This window comes from Nyctereutes procyonoides, unplaced genomic scaffold, assembly GCF_905146905.1.
Source record: "Nyctereutes procyonoides isolate TBG_1078 unplaced genomic scaffold, NYPRO_anot_genome, whole genome shotgun sequence".
Taxonomy (NCBI): Eukaryota; Metazoa; Chordata; class Mammalia; order Carnivora; family Canidae; genus Nyctereutes; species Nyctereutes procyonoides.
The window spans coordinates 120,133,663-120,153,838 of record NW_026575125.1 but is presented as its reverse complement, the minus strand read 5'-3'; the positions used below and the strand labels follow the sequence as shown (position 1 = coordinate 120,153,838).

The 20,176-nt window shown below is 44.8% G+C and overlaps 1 protein-coding gene across 1 annotated transcript; it reads right to left on the bottom strand.

The window, feature by feature from the left end:
- Positions 1 to 3,664: 3,664 nt before the first annotated feature.
- On the bottom strand, positions 3,665 to 20,099 carry FUNDC2 (FUN14 domain containing 2). The gene is made up of 5 exons (XM_055338885.1): positions 19,947 to 20,099; positions 15,943 to 16,093; positions 11,385 to 11,460; positions 6,798 to 6,929; positions 3,665 to 4,185 (listed from the first exon to the last, which is right to left on the bottom strand). Exons 1-5 carry the CDS (start codon positions 20,077 to 20,079, stop codon positions 4,108 to 4,110), a joined length of 570 nt encoding a protein of 189 aa, XP_055194860.1. The 5' UTR covers positions 20,080 to 20,099; the 3' UTR covers positions 3,665 to 4,107.
- Between the last annotated feature and the right edge of the window lie 77 nt (positions 20,100 to 20,176).

The window sequence follows — 20,176 nt, the reverse complement described above, 5'->3', positions numbered from 1 at the left end:
GTATCTGGGAGGCACGTGCAGTTGCGGGGCATGTAACTGAAGAGCCTTTAAAGGTCTGTGAGGCAGTCACTTGTCAATAGCAGAGCTCTGACTTGGTTAGCACTGGGCTCCCAGTCTGTGCCTCAGTGGTTCTCAGCCTCTGCTGCTCATTAGAAACCTGGGCGGCTGCCCAAAGATCCCCCAGCCCGGTGAGGCCGGTCCCTTGGACGAGAGCCAGGTGTCGGGAGTTGCTAAAATTGCACTGCTCTCAATAATCCTAATAGCATTTCTTACCATTTTATATTCAGAGATGTAGACAGTTTTGGTGAGTCAATAAGCTGACTTCACAGGTTTTTTTTTTTTTAATGTTAAAAAAAGTGCACCACTGTCAGTTTTCTTTAGGAAAATAGTGCTCTTAAAATTCATGATTCCTTATGAAAAACCGAACATTGTGGAACATGATTCGTGAGAAATCAGGTACAGGGTAAAATATATATATTTTGCCCACCTGTCCAGGAGCTCACACTCAAGTTGTGTAAGCAGTTTAGGAGGCCCCTACCTGGGCTTGGCCACAAAGACCCGAGCTGCTCAGCCGGGGGAAGCAGCCCAGGGCGCAGCACCTGGTTCGGCCTGCGGTGAGCTTCCCTCCAAGAAACCAAGTGATCACGAAACATTAATGATACTCGGACATCTCGGATCCATCTCTAACACCGTTTTTTTTTTTCAAGCAGAGATTTATTAAATTTCCCCAAACTATAGAAAAGCAGAGGTTTCAAGTAAGAGCCGGAGCATTACGCCTGCCCACCTCGCTGGCAGATGTCAAAGGAAAGGATGATGGAGGCAACGTCGTCAGCAGTTCCGCACACAGCGGCCGCGGCCTGGGACCTCGAGCCGCCGCCAGAGTCCTGGCAGCATCCGGGACGCAGCAGTGCCCGGGGCCAGCAAGTGGCCGGGCCCGCGGGGGAGGGGAAGCGGGAGCAAAAGTACGCTAGGACGAGGTCGATGGCATTAGCGATCCTGGGGCTGCTCAGCAACGAGGACACGGGCCGGGGGAGGCGGACAGCGCTGGAGTCCACTCTGGGAGCCCGAGTGGGCCCGCGTCCCCAGCCTGGCCAGCCCCATCTCCGAAGCGACAGCGGATCAGAGGGTGCCCGGAGTGATGACGACACAGGTGGGGGGCGCAGGGGCCCGGCGGGGGGGGCAGAAAGGGCGCGGTGGGGTGCAGGGGGCGGTGGCCCAGGCACCGGGTGTGGGCGCGGGCGGGGGCAGATGGACAGCCCACGCGGGCGCCGGAGGTGGTCCCCGCCAGCAGGGGGCGCCACGGCCCCAAACTCGCCGGATGCCCCCGTCATTCAAGGGAAACTGGCGGCCTCTGGCACCACAGGGAATCAGGTGGCTCGCTAATGACACGAAAATGGGGCAGTCGCGGGGTCAGGCCCGGTCCTGCGATCTTGGCTTTGCATGGAGGAGGGCAGGGGGCTGTCCTTGTGGGGGAAGTCTTACCTCCCACTTCGGCACCTCAAACCAAGCCGCTGGCCACAGGACCCCAAGGTAGGGCCCCCCTAAATGCCCGCGCCTCCTCCAGCTCGGCTGGAATCCAGCATACTCGCAGCCCCAGGCACGCCCCGCCGGGTGGGCAGGCCTCAGGACCTCACCCACGCCCCGGGGCCCCAAGCGGCCAGCTCGGAACCCCCTTCAGAGGGACCCGCAGAGCTCGCCTCGGCCCACCTTCTGCCACAGCTCGCGAGCGCTCACAGCCACCTGCTAGCGTCTGTTGTCATCACCAATGATCCCAGGAAGAACAGACGACATAAGGCAACTCCCACCCCACGAGAGGCAGCCGGTGGCCGCGCTGCTCCGTGCAACCCAAGGGAGCAATGGCACGGCAGGGACGTTCGACGGCCACCATTCCATTGCTCCGGGGGAATGGCACGGGTCACGTCATTAAAGAGCCGCAGCCTTGACTGCCATACAGAACATCAATCAGCCGGGGACCCGGGCGTCAGGAGCAGGATGGAGAAAACTAAGGAATAACTCAACGTCTTCAATGACTATATGGCAGGCCAAAATCCCACAAAGGAAAAGAGTAAGAGGAGTAAGAGCATACAGCATTGAAAGACACTTCGACCACCTGAACGCAACGTGGGTGGACCTTATACGGATTTTGATTCAAACAAACCGAATGCAAAACACGTAACAGACGGGAAATTTTGAAGACTGGCCAGATATTTGATGATATTAAGAAATTGTAATTATTTGATATGATAGTAGTATATTATATTTGATTTTTAAAAACAGTTCTCACCTTTTAGTGATACAAACGGAAATATAAAGAAATGACACATTTTGTATTTGTTTCAAAACAATCAACAAGCTATGATTTGATGGTCGTTGCGGGTGAGTGATAGATACATGAGGGTCGCCGTACGTTTCTCTACGTTCAGGTATGTTTGAAAGTTTCCATAATAAAAACTGAAAACAATCTTTAAGTCCTTATGCAACAGACAACACAGAGGCTCGTACCATTTTCATTTGGGGGTGGTTCATATGCATTGTTGGCAAAATTACTTAGGTCGCCTTAAAAGAAGGGAAAGAATGCAGATGGATGAATTCTAAAAAGTCCCACACATCCATCAGTAGGTACAGTTTCCAAATCCAACCCATTACTCTCAAGGTAAGGTAAGAGGCAAACATTTTAAAAGAAGCCCTTAAAAAAACATACGTTTTGCAAAAGTCACCTGCAGGTTTAGTGACTGATTCTAAGTTTTCTGCATTCTCATAACTCAGAGAGTCTCAAATGATTCTTTGGATCAATCCCTTTGTGGGTTCATTTACGTGAGGTCGTCATCCTTATATTCTACAAATCCTGATTACCTATTACGTGCTCAGTTCCACGGGTGTGACGGAAACACACGAGCCTTACCCTCCAGAAGCAGGTGTTCCAGCGGAGGCTGCACACATGGTGACAGGCCATCACAACCAGATGTGCCGAGGTTCCCAGCATGTCTCTGTGTGTCTACAAACTTTTGTTTTAAAGACTAATTCTAAGGGTTTGGGCCATGTGAGACAGCAGATTATGTTTGATGATGGAAATAACTGACTTCACACATGCTTTTGCTACTGTTCTCAATTCTGAGTGCCTGGAATGCCACCTCCTGAAAGCTCTGGCTCAAATGTGAGGCATTTCACACCAACTAGATGAAGAAATAGAATTGGCCCAGAGGAGCTATGGCTACCCCTAAAGTTTTCACAAGAGGTAAATAATACTTCACATTTCAAAGCTTAAAGCCTTTTCCATGAAATAAAAATCCAAGAGCTTCTTACCTCTCCTACGTTAAGTCACTTATTTTGCCATGAGAAAAACCCCTCTGGAAACAGCCACGAGTTGCTGGATGCTGGAAAACGTCCCTGGATAAGATCTTCATGTCCCTAAATGATTCATAAGTCTGACCATCCGATGACATAGCTATGATACTTGGTTTCCCTCAAGACCTTCCCACCAAACACAATACCCTCAGCTCAGCACACATATACCTTTAGCACAAGTTCATTCCATATTCAGATTTTTCAATGACAGGGCTCATGCTGCCATTTTGTCAGGATACTTACAGCAAGTATATAAACAACTCTCTTTCTGTCATCTAAAACCAACTAAAAAAGAAAGGAGACACCAAGATACCAAGTCTTTCATGCTTAAAGGCAAATGTATTCTGTTCCTTTCCATGCAGCACATCAGGTATCTATATGTTTGCGATTTTTTTTTCCCCAAATCAAGTTCGGGGCAACCTTTGAGGATCCAGTCATCCTCCAAGGCGAGCCATCTTGCGTACCAACCTCTGTTACGCATCTTATACGGGAGGGGAAAGGAACGTTTTTGTTGACCTACAGGTTAGTAAGTGGGGAGTGTGCAGGGAGTAGAGCTAACACCTATGGGCTCTTCCGTTGCCACCAAGCTCACAGCGGGGCCGTGTCAGCTTGTACCGACAGATGTCTACAGGAGCCATTCGGATACGCCATGGCAGAAGTCATGGAGAAAGAGGAGAAGCAGGAGAGACTTGACGTCTTATGATGGAGTGCAGAGGCCGCTGGCTGGAGAAAACAGGAATCACAAAAGTGAAGTTGTCCTCCTTAGGATGCCATGCCAAGCAGAAAGCCTCCGAAAAATCCCCCAGTCACTAGAACGTTCTTCTTCACAAACGACACGACCTAGAAACGGAAGAGAGCACGAGTGGTTTACTTTGCCAGGGACAGTATTATTATGATTCACATCTCTATCACCTGTGCGATCCCAACAACCCCCTCGCTGGGTCTCTGGTTCCAGATGGTGGCAGGGGTGCTAGTTTGACGCGGCTGAATTCAAGAGACGTTTTCGAGATGGGACTCTGACTGGATGACTGGCCATAGGGGGCCGAGGAGGAGAAGCCAAGGCAACTCCTTGGATTCTGTCCTCAGTTGTCTGTGAGAGAGCCAAGAAGTCGGCCTGCGGGCTGTCTCAGGAACAGGGAAGGACAGAGTTCACGGGGACGCTACGGGGCAAGAGTAAAGCCGTGTTCAATAAACCAGCTACGGAGGCGACTGCGTTTCCGAGGTCACTCCTTCGTTCTCTCCACACCTGCTTCCCAACCGAGGCTGCTCATTCGCAAGTCTCTCCTCCAAGTCTCTGTGTCCATCCTCCACCCCAAGGACAACCATCAGCTTAGACGCTCCTCACCGGACAACACATCCAGCACCCTGGCCTAACCATTTCTTGAACTCGAGTACAGCAACTCCATGTCCCACCCATATAGGCCACTCACACCCTGACCTGCTCCAATCTACCCCGTTCTCCTGGGACTCGCCGGCGTCCTTACCCCACTATGCCTAGGACTCCCTGCGTCACTTCCATGCCCTCTGACTTCGCCGGGCCGCACATTTCCCTACCTGACGTAGCATCTTTTGCCATCTACCTACCATCAGAAGGAATGAAGAAAATCATACAAAATCCCGAAATAATTATTGTTTTCATTATCTTTACTTTCTTACTTCCTACTCACTCCTCAACTTGTTACAGTTTGGCTTTCAATTCCACCCCCCCCCCCAGAACTGCTGCCACTGAAGTTACTGATGATTTTTATTGCTAAACACTGAATTCATCATCCTCATTCCCTGGGGCTCCCCAAGCTTGGCGGGAGGAACCAGCCACTATCCCTGGGGCCTGTGACGGTGCCAGGCCATGCATAGGAATACAAAAATTTGTGGATTAAAGCAATTCCAAACCTTGTGGCTAGTTTATAACAAGTTCCCTCTGTGACTCAACAGTTAGTTCTTCTTTTTCTTAAGATTTTATTTAATCATGAGAGACACACAGAGAGAGAGAGGCAGAGACACAGGCAGAGGGAGAAGTGGGCTCCGATGCGGGACTTGATCCCAGGACCCCGGGATCACGCCCTGAGCCGAAGGCGGACGCCCGACCGCTGAGCCAGCCGGGCGGCCCTCAACAGTTAGTTCTAATGGAACAGTAACCTTATTCTGTTTATTATACATACTTCCCATGTCATTAAAGAAGTTTTCAACAGTCGTGCATTACTTCTGTATACATGTGAGTAGTCAAGTTCCGGCAAAATGAAAAATGTCACTTTTATAACCGTGACCTTGAGACAAGTGGATGGAACTGGGAGGGACTCTCTGTACCCCTGGGCCCTTGGAGATGCCACCTTCCACTCTGGGCAAAGGACCAGCTTTGGCCTACCACCCACCTCCTTGCAGAGACTGCCAGTAATGTGCCCGGCAAGGTGGACTTACCTGTTCAGTATTTTCGAATCTAAGTCATTCATCACTCATCTATCTGCTTTTCAACTTCTAAAAACTTGCTGACATTTCTTCTCCCATGGTATTTTTCTCCTGTTCTCTTGGTCCTTATGGGTTTAACCTGTTTTATTTTGTTACCATCATTTGGCAATATTTCAAGGACAAGGCCTGTTTCGATTTACCTCTAAATCCATCATCTGCAGTTATTCCATCTGTTTTCTCTGTGAATCCAGAACACCATTGCTCCAGGCCTTAGAAGGTGCAAGGAGCCTTTTTGACACCTTGATCCTACTTTACTTCTCCCCACTTCGGTGCACTTATTTCTTCGGGACATTTAATGTATTTCCAAAGGTAATCAAGAAGTGCCAAAATACACCCTTTTAAAAAGGAAGGACTTCTTCTGTCCCTTCCAAGGGCCAGCCAATATAACCTAACCTGGTTTTCGCATGTTGGAGCAGAGGTCAGCAAACTATAGCCTGAAAACCAAATCCAGCCTGCTGTCATTTTTAAATAAAGCTTCGCTGCAACACAGCCACACCCACTTGTCTACATACTGTGTATGCCTATTTTCATGATACACGGTGGAGTTCAGTAGCTGTGACCGAGACCCCAGGGCCTACAAAGCTGGAAACATTTATCATCCAGTCCTTTACAAAAAAAAAAAAAGTTGCAAACCTCTGAGCTACATATTCCTGCCAGTTATGTGTGCGTGTAAAGGATGGACATTTCAGAGAAGAGTGTGCATGGAGACAAAGTATGACTTCAAACCATCTATACTTCACTTGCTTCAAGGACTGATTCCAGACATGACCAATCCACATATGTAAACACATCATTCATTCATTTTACATTCAGTCATAAACATATCATTTACATATATCACTGCCTGATAAGAGTCACCAACACTTCAATCACCCAGCTTTAAAAGACTGCCTCCTAGGGTGAAGAGATGCCATTCGCGGCTGGCATTCTGCTCCATCTACCCCGTTGTCCAGTCTTTTCACACTGCAGATGAACAAAACAAGACTCACCTCCTCTGCTTTGCTTTTGACCTCCGTAGGTATCTGGCTGCTCTTACGGATCTTCAGCTGCTCCTTGGCTTTCTTCATGTCCTTCTCCACTCGCTGCCAGTCAACCTTGATGTAACCAGTATGGTTTGCAAGCTACAGTTTCAACGATGATAGCCAAAAATAACAAACACAGTTCTTTAGGATTGATCACTGAAGCACATCATCAAAAACCATTCTGACTTTCCATTTTTTGAGACATTTGCTATCCAGCTCACTGCATGACAATGATATTCAGTTCACATGTACTCAGTATCCATCCAACACGCAAGGCTCTACGCCTGACGCCGGATCAACAGACTGGCCTTCAATGACTGTTGGCAATTCTTTTACTCTTATTTATACCCTTATCCCCATCTACAAAGTTTTAAGTTATCTTAAAAATATAAATTGGTAAAAAGAAAATCAGAATCGAAAGTCACGATGTAAAGTGAAGAAACATGACAAAGTTATAGCCAACTTAATCACTGTTGACTCAGAAAGAAATCTTCTAGAACATGGCTCCAGAGGTTTCTCATGAGCAACTTCATGTAAGAGGTGCTGAGAGAAACACATCCGAATATATGTCTAGAGCATGCCCCCTTCCCTCCGTGGAGACAGCAGGCACTTTGGCACAAAGTAAAACTCAGTGAAAACAATTTCTTTTTTTTTAATTTTTTTTAATTTATTTATTTATGATAGTCACACACACAGAGAGAGAGGCAGAAGCAGGCTCCATGCACTGGGAGCCCGACGTGGGATTCGATCCTGGGTCTCCAGGATCGCGCCCTGGGCCAAAGGCAGGCGCCAAACCGCTGCGCCACCCAGGGATCCCAGTGAAAATAATTTCAATGAGAATGTGTGAATAGGAGCAAACTGATCTGGGTATGTTGTCTTCTGATGGAATAATGTTATCCAAGGAATAAAGAGTCACTACAGCCCATTAATCAATCTTTCATCAATATCACTTCTCTCCACTGAAGTTTTGGTAAGTCAATCTAGCTGGATTTCTCAAAATATTTAAAACCGAGACTTCTCTCTCTTTGATCTCTTCCTGCATTGTTGCTCTTCTTCTAGTCTCTATTTTAGTTAATGACACCACCTACTAATCAGTCACCCAAACCAGGCTGGAGGAAATATTTGCAATACAGGTAATGAACAAAACATTAATACTCATAAAAAGTGTGATTCTTTTCCAGATCAGAAAGGAAGGAGCCAAACTGCTGCTATTCATAGACACGTCTGTCTACATAATTTCAAAGAATCCAACCAAAAAACGAACAAGAACTCCTACATCTAAAAACTGAGTTTAGGCTGGCAGCACGGAGGCCGCATGATACCTGGAGTTACTGTGAAAGACATGAGCCAACAGGAGTTTGTCAGAGCTCTGGAGCCTTTGTCAAAATGTCTAGGATGTTCAGCTTCCGAGCGAATGAGTGGACACTGTCAAGCTGGCTAAGCATAAAGAGCTTGCTCCCTACAATGAGAACTGGCTGTATACACGAGCTGCTTCCACAGCACGGCATCTGTATCTCTGGGGTGGCGCTGGGGTCGCCTCCAATGACTAAGATCTATGGGAGATGTCAGAGAAATGGGCTCATTGTTAGCCATTCAGCAGAAGCTTCAAGAGCGTGGTCCCCTAGAGGGGCTGCAAATGGTGGGAAAAGACCAGAACTGCTGGACAGCTGGCAGCTGCCAACAAGAAGTATTGCAACAAATGCTAGGCTAATAAACTGCCTCATTTGCCAAAAAACAAAAAAAAAATGAGTTTAGCAAGGTTGCAGAACATAAGATCAACATACAAAATCAGTTGTATTGTTTCTGCTAGCAATTAAAGCAACTGGAAATGGAAATAAAATTCATGATTTACTATAGCTGTAAAAGTATTAAATACTGGATAGAAATGTAAACAAAAATCATATAGAATCTGCATGCTGAAAACCACAAAATGGTGAAGAATTTAAAGAACAAATAAATGGAGAGACGGGCCCTGTATATGGAAATGAAAACTCGAAATGATGTCCAATTCTTTCCAAATTGAGCTATGAAGTTCCTGCAATCCCAACCCCAGCAAGATGCTCTGCAGATAAACAAACAAGCTGGTTCTAAAATGTGCATGGAAAGGCAAAAGAACTAGAAGAGCCAAAATGATTTTGAAAAAGAACACTGTTGGAGGTATCATAGTGCCTGATTTTAGGATTTCCTATGATGCTACAGCAATCAAGATGACAGTGGGATACTGAAGAAGGGACAGACCCACAGATTAATGGGACAAAATAAAAAGTACAGAAACAGATAACCCAATTTAAAAACAGGCAAAGACCTGAATACACACATATGTGGACAGCAAGGAAGCATATGAAAAGATGTTCCAAAAAAAAAAAGAAAAGAAAAGATGTTCCACATTAGGAGTTGTATCATTCTGAGTCCAACTGGAAGACTGGCTTGGGGCTGAGGGTGCATGGCCAAGGAAAGCCACAGTGTAAGTGAAGGCATAAGGTATCTAGGAATGAAACCAAGGCACAGGTGTAGAAGATGTATAAGAAAAAAAAACGTAAAGTCTAAAGAAAGACAATGAAGACCTAAATAAATGGAGAGAAAGCATGTATTCATAGATGATTCATCATTCAAGATATTGATTCTTCCCACATTTACCTATATGGCTCCCATGCAATTCCAATGAAAATTTTAACACAGCTTTTGAAAATAATTAACAAACTTGTTCTAAAATGTATATGGACAAAAAAAATAAAATAAAATGTATATGGACAAGCTAAAAGCATAAAACAGCCATAGCACTCCTGAAGGGCGTGGGGAAGAACGTCTGTCACCGACTGTCCAGCCTTAGTAAACATTGGAAGTTGACCAGTGAAACAGAATAGAGAAACTAGAATCAGAACCAGCCATATATGGGTTAATCTGTGACAACTGCCACACTACAAATACTGAGGAAAGGAAGACAATTATGAGTATGAAAGAAAGGAAACTGGATCCCCACATCAATGACAGCAGGCCTCACCCTCATCCCTCTGGTGACCAACAGCGTGAGGACACAGCACTGACTCCCCACGTCCTGCCTACCTCCCCTAGCAAGGAGACATCCCTGTCCTCCCCGGTTATCTGACTCATGCAATCCCAGAATCCCACTGGGGACTGCTTCCGTCAGACAGGGCCCCCGAAGAAACGGAGGGTACACTCAGGTGCAGACCTTTGTACCGCCTATAAATACTGAAACACTACGCTGTACTCCTGGAACTAGTGTTGTGTGTCAATTAAACGTCAAGTGAAAAAAGTTGAAGGTGAAAGAAAAAAAGATATTTCAAAGCCACATGAAGATACTTACAAAGTCAAGCCTGGAGCAGGCTGCAGAGAAAAGCGCAGGGATAGAGGACTGACTGCGGGTCTGCTGGCGACACAGCCGCCACTGCACTTGTGCCCGAAGGGCTGAGAGGAAGGCGAGGGAAAGGTGGCGGGGGGCCCTTGCCTTGCAGGGAGTCTGACCGCCCCCACCCCGAGAGACAGAGAGAGGCCCAGACCTGCCCCAGCCTGCTCTGCTTACCCAGCTCCACCACCTCCTGCCTGCAACTGCATGACACCTGCAGCCACAGGCACCCACCCTTCCCTCCCCAAATTCCTGACCCACACATACTGTGAGAAGTGATTAAATGACGGTTATTTTGAGCACTAGGGTTTGCGGGAATTTGTTGTGTGGCAATAGGATACCCAACTTGCCCCAGCCCTGGGCACTGCCCCGGCTGCCAGTCACCAGCCTTCTCCTCGCACACAATGAACTTTCCCCTGCAGTTCAGAGGTAGCACTACCCCGCTAAAAGGAAGGCTGTCAACTGTAGGAGGAGACCAAGGCCTAGGAGTTGGGAGACTGTGGCACAATTCAATGAATTATGGCTCCTACAGAGCAGTGCTTCTCAAACTCTGCTCCAGGTTAGAATCACCTCAAGAGTTTAAAAATACTTAAATGTGCAAGCACACCTTCCACCTATGACATCAGGTGGGGAGGGGGATGCGGCGGGCTCCGAGCGTTACTGTTTTGTAAAACTCCTTAGGTGATTCCAACGTGGAGTCAAGTTTGCAAAGCAATACTACAGTGCGGCCTCAGAGAACTGTATCTATTAGTCCTGAAATAAACTCTGGGCCGAGAGGACAAGAGAGGACATCGGACTGGACTGTCATTTAGTCCTCATTTCTCACTGAGTGCTCTGGGATCGATGTCCCCTCTGACAAATAAATCGTATCACAGGGCACTTGTACATGCAGTACACTTCGTATTTGTGGAATCAAACTTAATATTTCAACTGGTCTTAAAGACCCTGTAAGGGAGCTATCATAGGAATATGTACTATGTCCCCATGTTATAGATGATAGAACAAAATGTGACTGATTGAACTGATGAAGTTTGATTCAAATGGTCAGCGGCATTTCAAATAGTGCACTGAAAATAAGTGCAAAGGCTATTCTAGTGTAATACCGCCAAGCCTGTATTATAGCTCCTCAAACCATACTCCTAACGGGCAAGGGGGATTTCCAAACATCTAGGAATATTTTGCATACGAACCTGAAGGAGAAAAAATCCACCTCCTACAGCTGTTGCAGCCAACTTTCCAACCTTCTGGAATATGAAACCCGTGCACCTACAAAAACCAAACCAACGTCAGACAAGTTGACAGGCTGTCAAATACACATGACCATGCACTTCTAACAATGTTCAGATCTTACTTACTGTCGGATGATTCGCCAAGCAGAGAGCAGAGGCTCTGAACTCAGAAAGACCCTGATTCAAATCTTGTCTCTACCACTTACTAATTTTGTGGTCTTGGGAAAATCCCTTAAAACTTTCAGCGTGCACTTTTAAGTTTTTTTTTTTAATTTTTATTTATTTATGATAGTCACAGAGAGAGAGAGAGAGGCAGAGACATAGGCAGAGGGACAAGCAGGCTCCATGCACCGGGAGCCTGATGTGGGATTCGATCCTGGGTCTCCAGGATCTTGCCCTGGGCCAAAGGCAGGCGCTCAACCGCTGCGCCACCCAGGGATCCCTAGTGTGCACTTTTAAAAGAGGACTCCAGCTACATAGTGGAGCTCAAGGGGGAAAAGCATAAAGGCAAGTATCCCCCTAGGAAATTGGCAAGAATGAATGGACCACCAAACTCTGCAAACTAGTAAGGGACTCTGGCAAGATCGCAGTATAAAAGAGGAATATACAAACCTCAATTGTGTTTCTCATGAGTAATGAACAATTAGAAATTGAAATTTAAAAATATCATCTACAATAATATCAAAAATAAGATGTGCAAGACCTATAAAGCATTGCTGAGAATACTTAAAAGAAACCTAAACATGGTTTATGGATCAATGCAATCCTAATCAAAATCTCATCAGGTTTTTATTGGAATTGGCAGCAAGCTTATTCTAAAATTTGTATGAGAATGCTGTGAACCCAGAATAGTCAAATCGACTTTGAAAAAGAACAAAGGTATAAGATTCATCTGATTTCATGACTTATTATAGAGTAACAGTGATCAAAACAGTGTGATACTAAGCACAAAGACTGACAAATCCACTAACAAAAACTGCAGGGGCACCTGGGTGGCTCAGTTGGTTAAGTATCTGACTCTCGATCCCAGCTCAGGTCTTGATCTCAGGGTCGTGGGTTTAAGCCCCACATTTGGCTCCACGCTGGGCATGGAGCCTACTTAAAAAAATAAAAATACTTAAAAAAAAACCCTAAAGAATTCAGAAACAGGAGTACAGTGGCTCAGTCGGAAGAGCATGTGACCCTTGTTCTCAGGGTCATGAGTTTTGAGCTCCATGCTGGGGATAGAGATCACTTAAAAATAAAAAGCTTTAAAACAAAGTTCAAAAATAAAATAAAACAAAGTTCAGAAACAGACATATAGTCAATCGATTTTTGACACCAGGTGCAAAAGCAATTCGGTGTAGAGCAGGATAGTCTATTCATCAAACCATGTGGGAATAATTAGCTGTCATATGCAAACAAGAACTTGGATTCCTTACCTTGCAACATACACAAAAAGTAAATCAAAATGAATCATGGACCTAAGGAAAAATCTAAACCTAAATACCCTCTGGAAGAAAACATAAAAGAAAATCTTAGTGATCCTAGGTTAGGAAAATATTCAGACCTTAAACCAAAAGCTAGAGCTAGAAAAAAAAACAAGTTGATAAATTACATTTTTTTTAATTTTTATTTATTTATGATAGTCACAGAGAGAGAGAGAGAGAGAGAGAGAGGCAGAGACACAGGCAGAGGGAGAAGCAGGCTCCATGCACCGGGAGCCCGATGTGGGATTCGATCCTGGGTCTCCAGGATCGCGCCCTGGGCCAAAGGCAGGCGCCAAACCGCTGCGCCACCGAGGGATCCCGATAAATTACATTTCAAGGTTAAGAACTTCTGTTCTTTATGTTAAGAGACTACAAAGCCACAGAGCAAAAGAATGTATTTGCAAATCACAAATCTGATATAAAACTTGTATCTGGAACATATAAAGAACTCTTGTGACTCTGTAATGAGAAAGCCAATATCCCAGTAACAATATGGAGAAAAGACTTGAACAGATTCCTCATCAAAAATACGTGGATGGCAAAAATAAGCCCATGAAAAGATGCTAATATCATTAATCATTAGGGAAATACAAATTAAAACCACAGTGAGCTACCAGTTTACACCCACCAGGATGGTTGTAATCAAAAAGTTATTAACGCAGGGATCCCTGGGTGGCGCAGCGGTTTGGCACCTGCCTTTGGCCCAGGGCGCGATCCTGGAGACCCGGGATCGAATCCCACGTTAGGCTCCCGGTGCATGGAGCCTGCTTCTCCCTCTGCCTGTGTCTCTGCCTCTCTCTCTCTCTCTGTATGACTATCGTAAAAAAAAAAAAAAAAAAAAAAAAAAAAAGGCATAACGCCCAAGTGTTAGTGAGGATGTGGAGCTACTGGAACACTCACACACTGCTGGTAGAGGTATAAGATGGTATAGGCATTTTAGAAAAGTGTCTGGCAGGTTCTTAAGTTAAAGCATCCCACCTATAATCCCCACCCATGCTATCCCTAGGCATTTACGCCAAAGAAATGAGAGCCTGTGTTCACACAGACTTGTTCACAAATGTCTGTAGCAGCTGTAGCCCCAAAGTGGAAACAAACTAGGGTTCATCAAAGGTAAATGGATAAACAAAATGGTTCATCCACACAATGAACTACTACTGAGCAATGAAAAGGAATGAACTACTAATTAAAAAAAAAGCACAGATGAACCTGAAAATCTTTTTTAAAAATGCATATATACACACCAGGAAATTTAGACAGAGTGTTCATATCAGCACTGTTTAGCCAAACACTGAATCAACTCAAATGTCAGTCATCACCTAGATAAAAATACTGTGGTACGTTCACGCAATGGAATTGTATATATGAAAGAAAACAAAGAAACTACAACTACACACAAAACAAGCTGAGCAAAAAGGCAAGATTCAAGAATACACATGATTTTATTTATTTAAAGTTCAAAAGCAGATAAACTACAGTATATATATATATTTTAAACTACAGTATATTATACACTGATAAGATTGGTGTTAAAATCACATAGAAAAGCAAAGAAATAACTGAATGACAGTAAGTGTAGCACTGATCTCTAGAGTTTTTGAGGTGCTAGTCACGTTTTAAACCTGAGCAGTTGTTACATAGGTGTTTGCTCTATATGTATTCATCATAATGTACACATATCATATGTACTGTTCTGTATTTATATTATCTTGTACAGTAACATTTCTAAATATAAAAAGTAGAGATGATATTGATGTATTATATATTCCTGGCTAAATTTGCTATTAAACTTTTTGAATTTATGACAAATGAAGCCATAAGCTGTGTCACATTGAGGAAGTTATCCTGTGACACGGCTAGTAAGTGGCTAGCTCCTAGTTATACCACTTCCTAGCTATGTGGCCCCGGGCCTTTTGAGCCTTAGCTCCTGTAAGATGAGAACAATTACAGTGCTAATTTCTGAGTTGTTGTGAGAAGGAAATATCTATATAAATACTAAGATATTTGTGTTTTTTGTACTCTCTATCTCTCAATGTAGAGAAAAGTGAACGCTTGTATACTCTTAGCAGAGCTATAAATTAGTACAGCCATTGTGGAGAATGATATGGAGGTGCCTCAAAAAGTAAGATGTAGAACTAGAATAGGATCCGGCAACTCCACTTCAGGGAATATGTATCTAAAGGAAATAAAAGCACTAATTCAAAAAGATGTCTGCACCCCCACATTCACTGCAGCACTATTTACAACAGCCAAGTAATGGAAACAACCTAAACGTTCATCAATGGATGAACGGATAAACAGGACATATACACACACCGAGCACACACACAATGTAATACTATTCAGCCATAAAAAACGAAATCCTACCATTTGTGACAACATGGATTGCTCTTGAGGACATTATGCTGAGTGAGGTAAGTAAAAGACAAATACTATATGATCTCAGTTATATGCAATCTAAAACAAACACAAAACTCATAGAAAAAGTGATCAAACTTGTGGTTACTGGAGGCACGGGGTTGGGTTAGCAGGAATTGGATGAAGGTGGTCAAAAGGTACAAACCTCCACTTAGAAGTAAGTATTAGGGAGGTAATGTACAATGTTACGAAAATGCTTAGGAGAGTAGATGCTGAGAGTTCTCATCACAAGAAGAAAATTATTTTCCTCTGTTTATTGTATGTGTATGACATGATGAATGTTCACTAACCCTACTGTGGTAATCATTTCACAACATATAAATCAAACCATCATGCAGTATACCTTAAACTTATACAGTGATGTATATTTATTTTTCAATGAAACTGGAAGAAAAATGAGGATACACAATACCAGTACCAATTTCAGAGTTGTTGTGAGAAGGAAATGAAATATATAAATACTCAAAATAGAGCCTGGCATATAATAGATACTATATTTAGGTGAATGCCACACATGAAGTGATCAATTGCACAGAAGTCAACATGTTCTCATTAGTTAAGGAGATGGTTCCTGTAACTCCAATCTAAATCAGGCAAAAAAAAAAAGACACTAGACATTCTTTCTTATCACTTACCATCCAGTGACACCTCCAATTAACAGCTGCGTTGCCACGCTATATTTTTCAGCTGAGGGCCCAGATTCCTGCCCAAACAGCTTGCGCCACCATGGCTGCTTTTTAGCAAATTCTGCAAGGTCCAGTGACTCAAATTTTCCCTCAAAGTTTCCTACAAGAATTGAGATACTGAATAAGAAAATATTTAGATTTATAATGAATCACAATTCTTAACCAGAATAAGAGAATTTTAAGGAAATGGGTATTGAAGAACCTGCAAATATCATTTTATTTCAAATGGCAAAATAACTCTGAAATTGTGGCTAGCAACTTCTAAAATCAACAAATAATACCTATCTTAGAAAAAAATAAGTGGACAATTTAGAATTAGTACTCCGGGTTTTTCTCTCAAATTTAAAAACAAGCAATGGATGTTCAAAAACCTGACAGTAATAATAACGTATCCTAAACGAAATGGATTTTCTTCATTTGTGTCTCCTTCTCAAGAGTAAATATCTCAATACCATTTAGCCCACAACTTCTTACCACTATATGGATCTCCACTGATAATATAGAAAGTAATGTTTAATTGAGCTGTTACTATTTACCAGGCAATGTGCTAAGCAATAAACATGTATACCTAATTAAATCCACGGAACATAGTAGGTACAAAACAAGGTACTATTTATTATCCCCACTTTATAATTAAGAAATGGAGGCTCAGAGGTTAAGTGATTGCCCAAGAAAGGAAAAAGAGTCAACAAGATGTCTGATCCCATTCCCTGTGGGAAGACAATGTAGGGATAAATTTAAAGAATGATGCACAAAACCTCTCCACTGTAAACAAAACAGTGCAGAGAGGGAAGATGACTGAAATTAACGGAGATGCATACTTTCTCTTGCAAGGCAGTATTTTTAAGATGTTCATTGTCCCCGTATCCAGCTACAGACTTCATGCCGTCCGGGTCAAAAAGGAGGTCTTTATCTAGAAACCGACAAGCTGGTTCTAAAATGTATATGGAGATGCGAAGGCCTACCTAGAATAGTGTTCCCAACGATGATGGCAAGTCGCCCCAAAACTTCATGGAGCCAAGCAATCATTTATTATGCTCTTAGACTCCATGGCTCAGGATTCCAACGGGATATGGCATTACAGTCCATCCCTATTCCGTGAAGTCTGCGGATTCAGCTGGAAGACTTACAGGTCAAAGATCTGGAATCATCCCCAACATATGTTCAGGCTGCCTCTCTATGTGGGCTCATTCAGACTTCCTTCTAGCATGCTCCTAGGCTGCAGGGTGGTCCCCAAGGGAGGCAGCGAGAAACTGGGGAGTGAAGGAGACTGAACGCCAGGCACAAGCTGTGTTCATTATTTACCACCTGGCCCCAGAAGCCAAGTAGTGTTACTTCCACCACGTTCAGTAGAAGCAGTCACACATTCCCACATGGATTCAAGAGGGAATATATAGACCCCATCACTGAGTGGGAGGGGTGTCAATGTCTCACTGAGGAAAGAGCCAGTGGACTGAGAGAGATTGTTGTGATCGTTTAGGATAATACAATGTGCCACAAGCATCAAAACAATTTTGGGGAATAAAAAAGAACAAAGTTTGGGGCCCCTGGGTGGCCCAGTCACTTAAGTGTCTGACTCTTGGTTTCAGCTTAGCTCATGGTCTCAGGGTTGTGAGATCCAGCCCCGGGGAGGGCTCTGTGCTGGGTGACGAGTCTGCTTGGGATTCTTTCCCCCTTGCTCCTTCGCCTCACCTACCTGCTCACATGCTCCTGCTCTGTGTCTTTCTAAAATAAATATATAAATAAAATGTAGCCCCCCCCCCAAAGAACAAAGTTCAAGGACTTTCAAGACTTCCTGTAAAGCTACAGTGGAATACAGCTCCCTCACAACAAGACTTATAAAGCTAGCATGTTGGACAGTGTAGAACTGACACACATATATGAATGGGAGAGAATACAGAGTCCACAAGTAGATGTACACATAGTCATTCAATTTTCAATAACATGGCATCAAGGTAATTTAATAGGGAAAGAGCCGTTTCAAAAAATTGTTAGAACTATTGGGTATTTGTAATAAAAAAAATAATAAAAGGCTATGATCCCTAGTTAGATCATACAGAAAATATAATTCAAGATGAATCATAGATTCCAATTTAACAGAACCAAAATATGGATGTTTGAGGAACAAGGTCTTCTATGTTTTTACAAGTAGTTACATAAAAAGTATCTTTTGAATGTAACATTAGATACCAGTACAAAAGAACAGTAAAACATTACTGCTGTGTTGAAGAAATTCTCTCTGGAGTTAAAGAATATCACTGAAAACAAGAACGTAAAAAAAAAAAAAAAAAAACACCAAGAATGAGTTTTGAGTTTTTTTTTTTTAAAAAAAAACATTTATTAATTTTAGGGCGCCTGGGTGGCTCAGTTGGTTAAGTATCTACTTTCAGCTCAGGTCATGATCTCAGGGTCCTGGGATTGAGACCTGCATCCCATTGGGCTCCCTGCTGAGTGAGGAGTCTGTTCTTCCTCTGCTTCTCCCTCTCCCTCTGCTGCTCCCCCTGCTTGTGCATGCTCTCTCTCTCTGTCAAATAAATAAAGTCTTTAAAAAACAAGATTTATTTATTTTGGAGGTGGGGGGAAGGGGAAAGAATCTGAAGTAGACTCTCCGCCCAGTGTGGAGCCCCATGTGGGGATAGATCTTACGACGCTGAGATCACCACCTGAGCTGAAACCAAGAGTCCCATGAAGCAATCGAGGTGACCCTGAGTTTTGTTTTAATATAATTTTACCAGGCCCCTCAGCTCAATAGGAGGCTCCAGTCAAAAGAGGGATAAAATCAGAGGGCTTTAGTTCATTCAAGTTCATTTAGTCATTGAACAAACTGTGTAAACCAGTATGTAGAGCAGTCGTTAGTCTTGCTTATGAGTCCACAAAATAAATGACTACAGGATTACGTGATCATCACTATGATAAAGTTCTCTCACAACCATTTCCTAGGAGCAAATATCTAATCAACTTCCATATTTTAGGTGAATGACGGCAGTGTGGTCTGCAGGAAAATAATCATTGTGCACTCCAATCCCTTAATCACTTCAATTCGGTGGGGGTGCCAGTGTTGAACAACCAGCTGGGGGTCATCTGCAGTGTATATCAATTTGCACGATGCATCCAGTCTCCCTGAGTGTGACATCATGGAACTGTGACATCAGTGCACCCAGGGTTGGAGAGAGATGCACAGTAGCATACCATACTGTCATTTCCATCACATCGACGCAATACATGGAAATCACGTCAAGAGCATCGATAACAGTGAACAGTAGCGAATAATGAGCAAGTGGTGAATTCTGAATACCTCCACTGCCTTTGTTTTGAACATAATCCATGTAATTTTACGTTTATATACTCGGGTTTCCACGGTGGCTGTGTTGGGCAACGGGATCTCGCGAAGCAGCACTGAACTGAGTAGAACCTGAAGCAGGGTGATCAGCAGGGTAAGAAGCATGATTCAAAGTCCTGCTGCTCTGTGTATTTTATTATAGGGAATGTTCCTTCGCGCGGAGTAAACAAACACAAAACCAACTCAAGAAGTACGACTCCATGCGTATTAGTGTTTCAAAACCATCAGTAGCGAAGAGGAGGCTCCTTTGCGCACAGAACGAGGCCGGCCCAGTGTCAAAGACGCCGCCTTGCTGTGAGCGCGCCAGGCGCTGCCGACCACGGGGACGGCACGTCTCCGGGCTCGCGCCGATCGGGGCGGCGCCGGAAGGCCGACCGCGCCCGACCCGAGCCAACACCCCGAGGCCGCTCAGTCCCCGCCGCCCGGCGCCTGACCTTGGCCGGATCCGGGGGGCGGCGGGGTCAGGGGCGAGCCCGGGGCGCCCTCCCCGCCCAGGCGCCGCCCGGACTCCCAGGGAGGCTCCGCCGGGACCCGCGGGCGCGGAGCCCTTCCCCTTCCGGAGCTGAGAAAGGCGGCTCCCCGCGGCGCCGGCGCTGCGCGCGCCCGCCCTTACCTTGACTGGACGCGGCCATGTCGGCGAGCCCGTCTCGCGATGACACCCGCGGGGCTTCGGCGCGGTAGGACGCGGAGCGGCGCGCCGTCATCGCCGCAGGCTGGCTTCCGGCACGTGGGGCAGATGTTTCCATTCCCACGGCCGCAGCGGAAGAGGGCGGGCGGGGCGCCTCGGGCCCCGCCCCCCGGCCGCGCGCTGCGTCACAAGGCTCCGCAGCCCCGCCCCGGAGG

Bases quoted from the DNA above. Each gene is read 5' to 3' on its own strand.
- FUNDC2 (XM_055338885.1), bottom strand. From the start codon at position 20,079: ATGGAAACATCTGCCCCACGTGCCGGAAGCCAGCCTGCGGCGATGACG. The intron at 16,094-19,946 runs GTAAGGGCGGGC...CAATTCTTGTAG, and splicing joins CATGGCCGCGTCCAGTCAAG to GAAACTTTGAGGGAAAATTT. The intron at 11,461-15,942 runs GTAAGTGATAAG...TGGTTTTTGTAG, and splicing joins ATTGGAGGTGTCACTGGATG to GTGCACGGGTTTCATATTCC.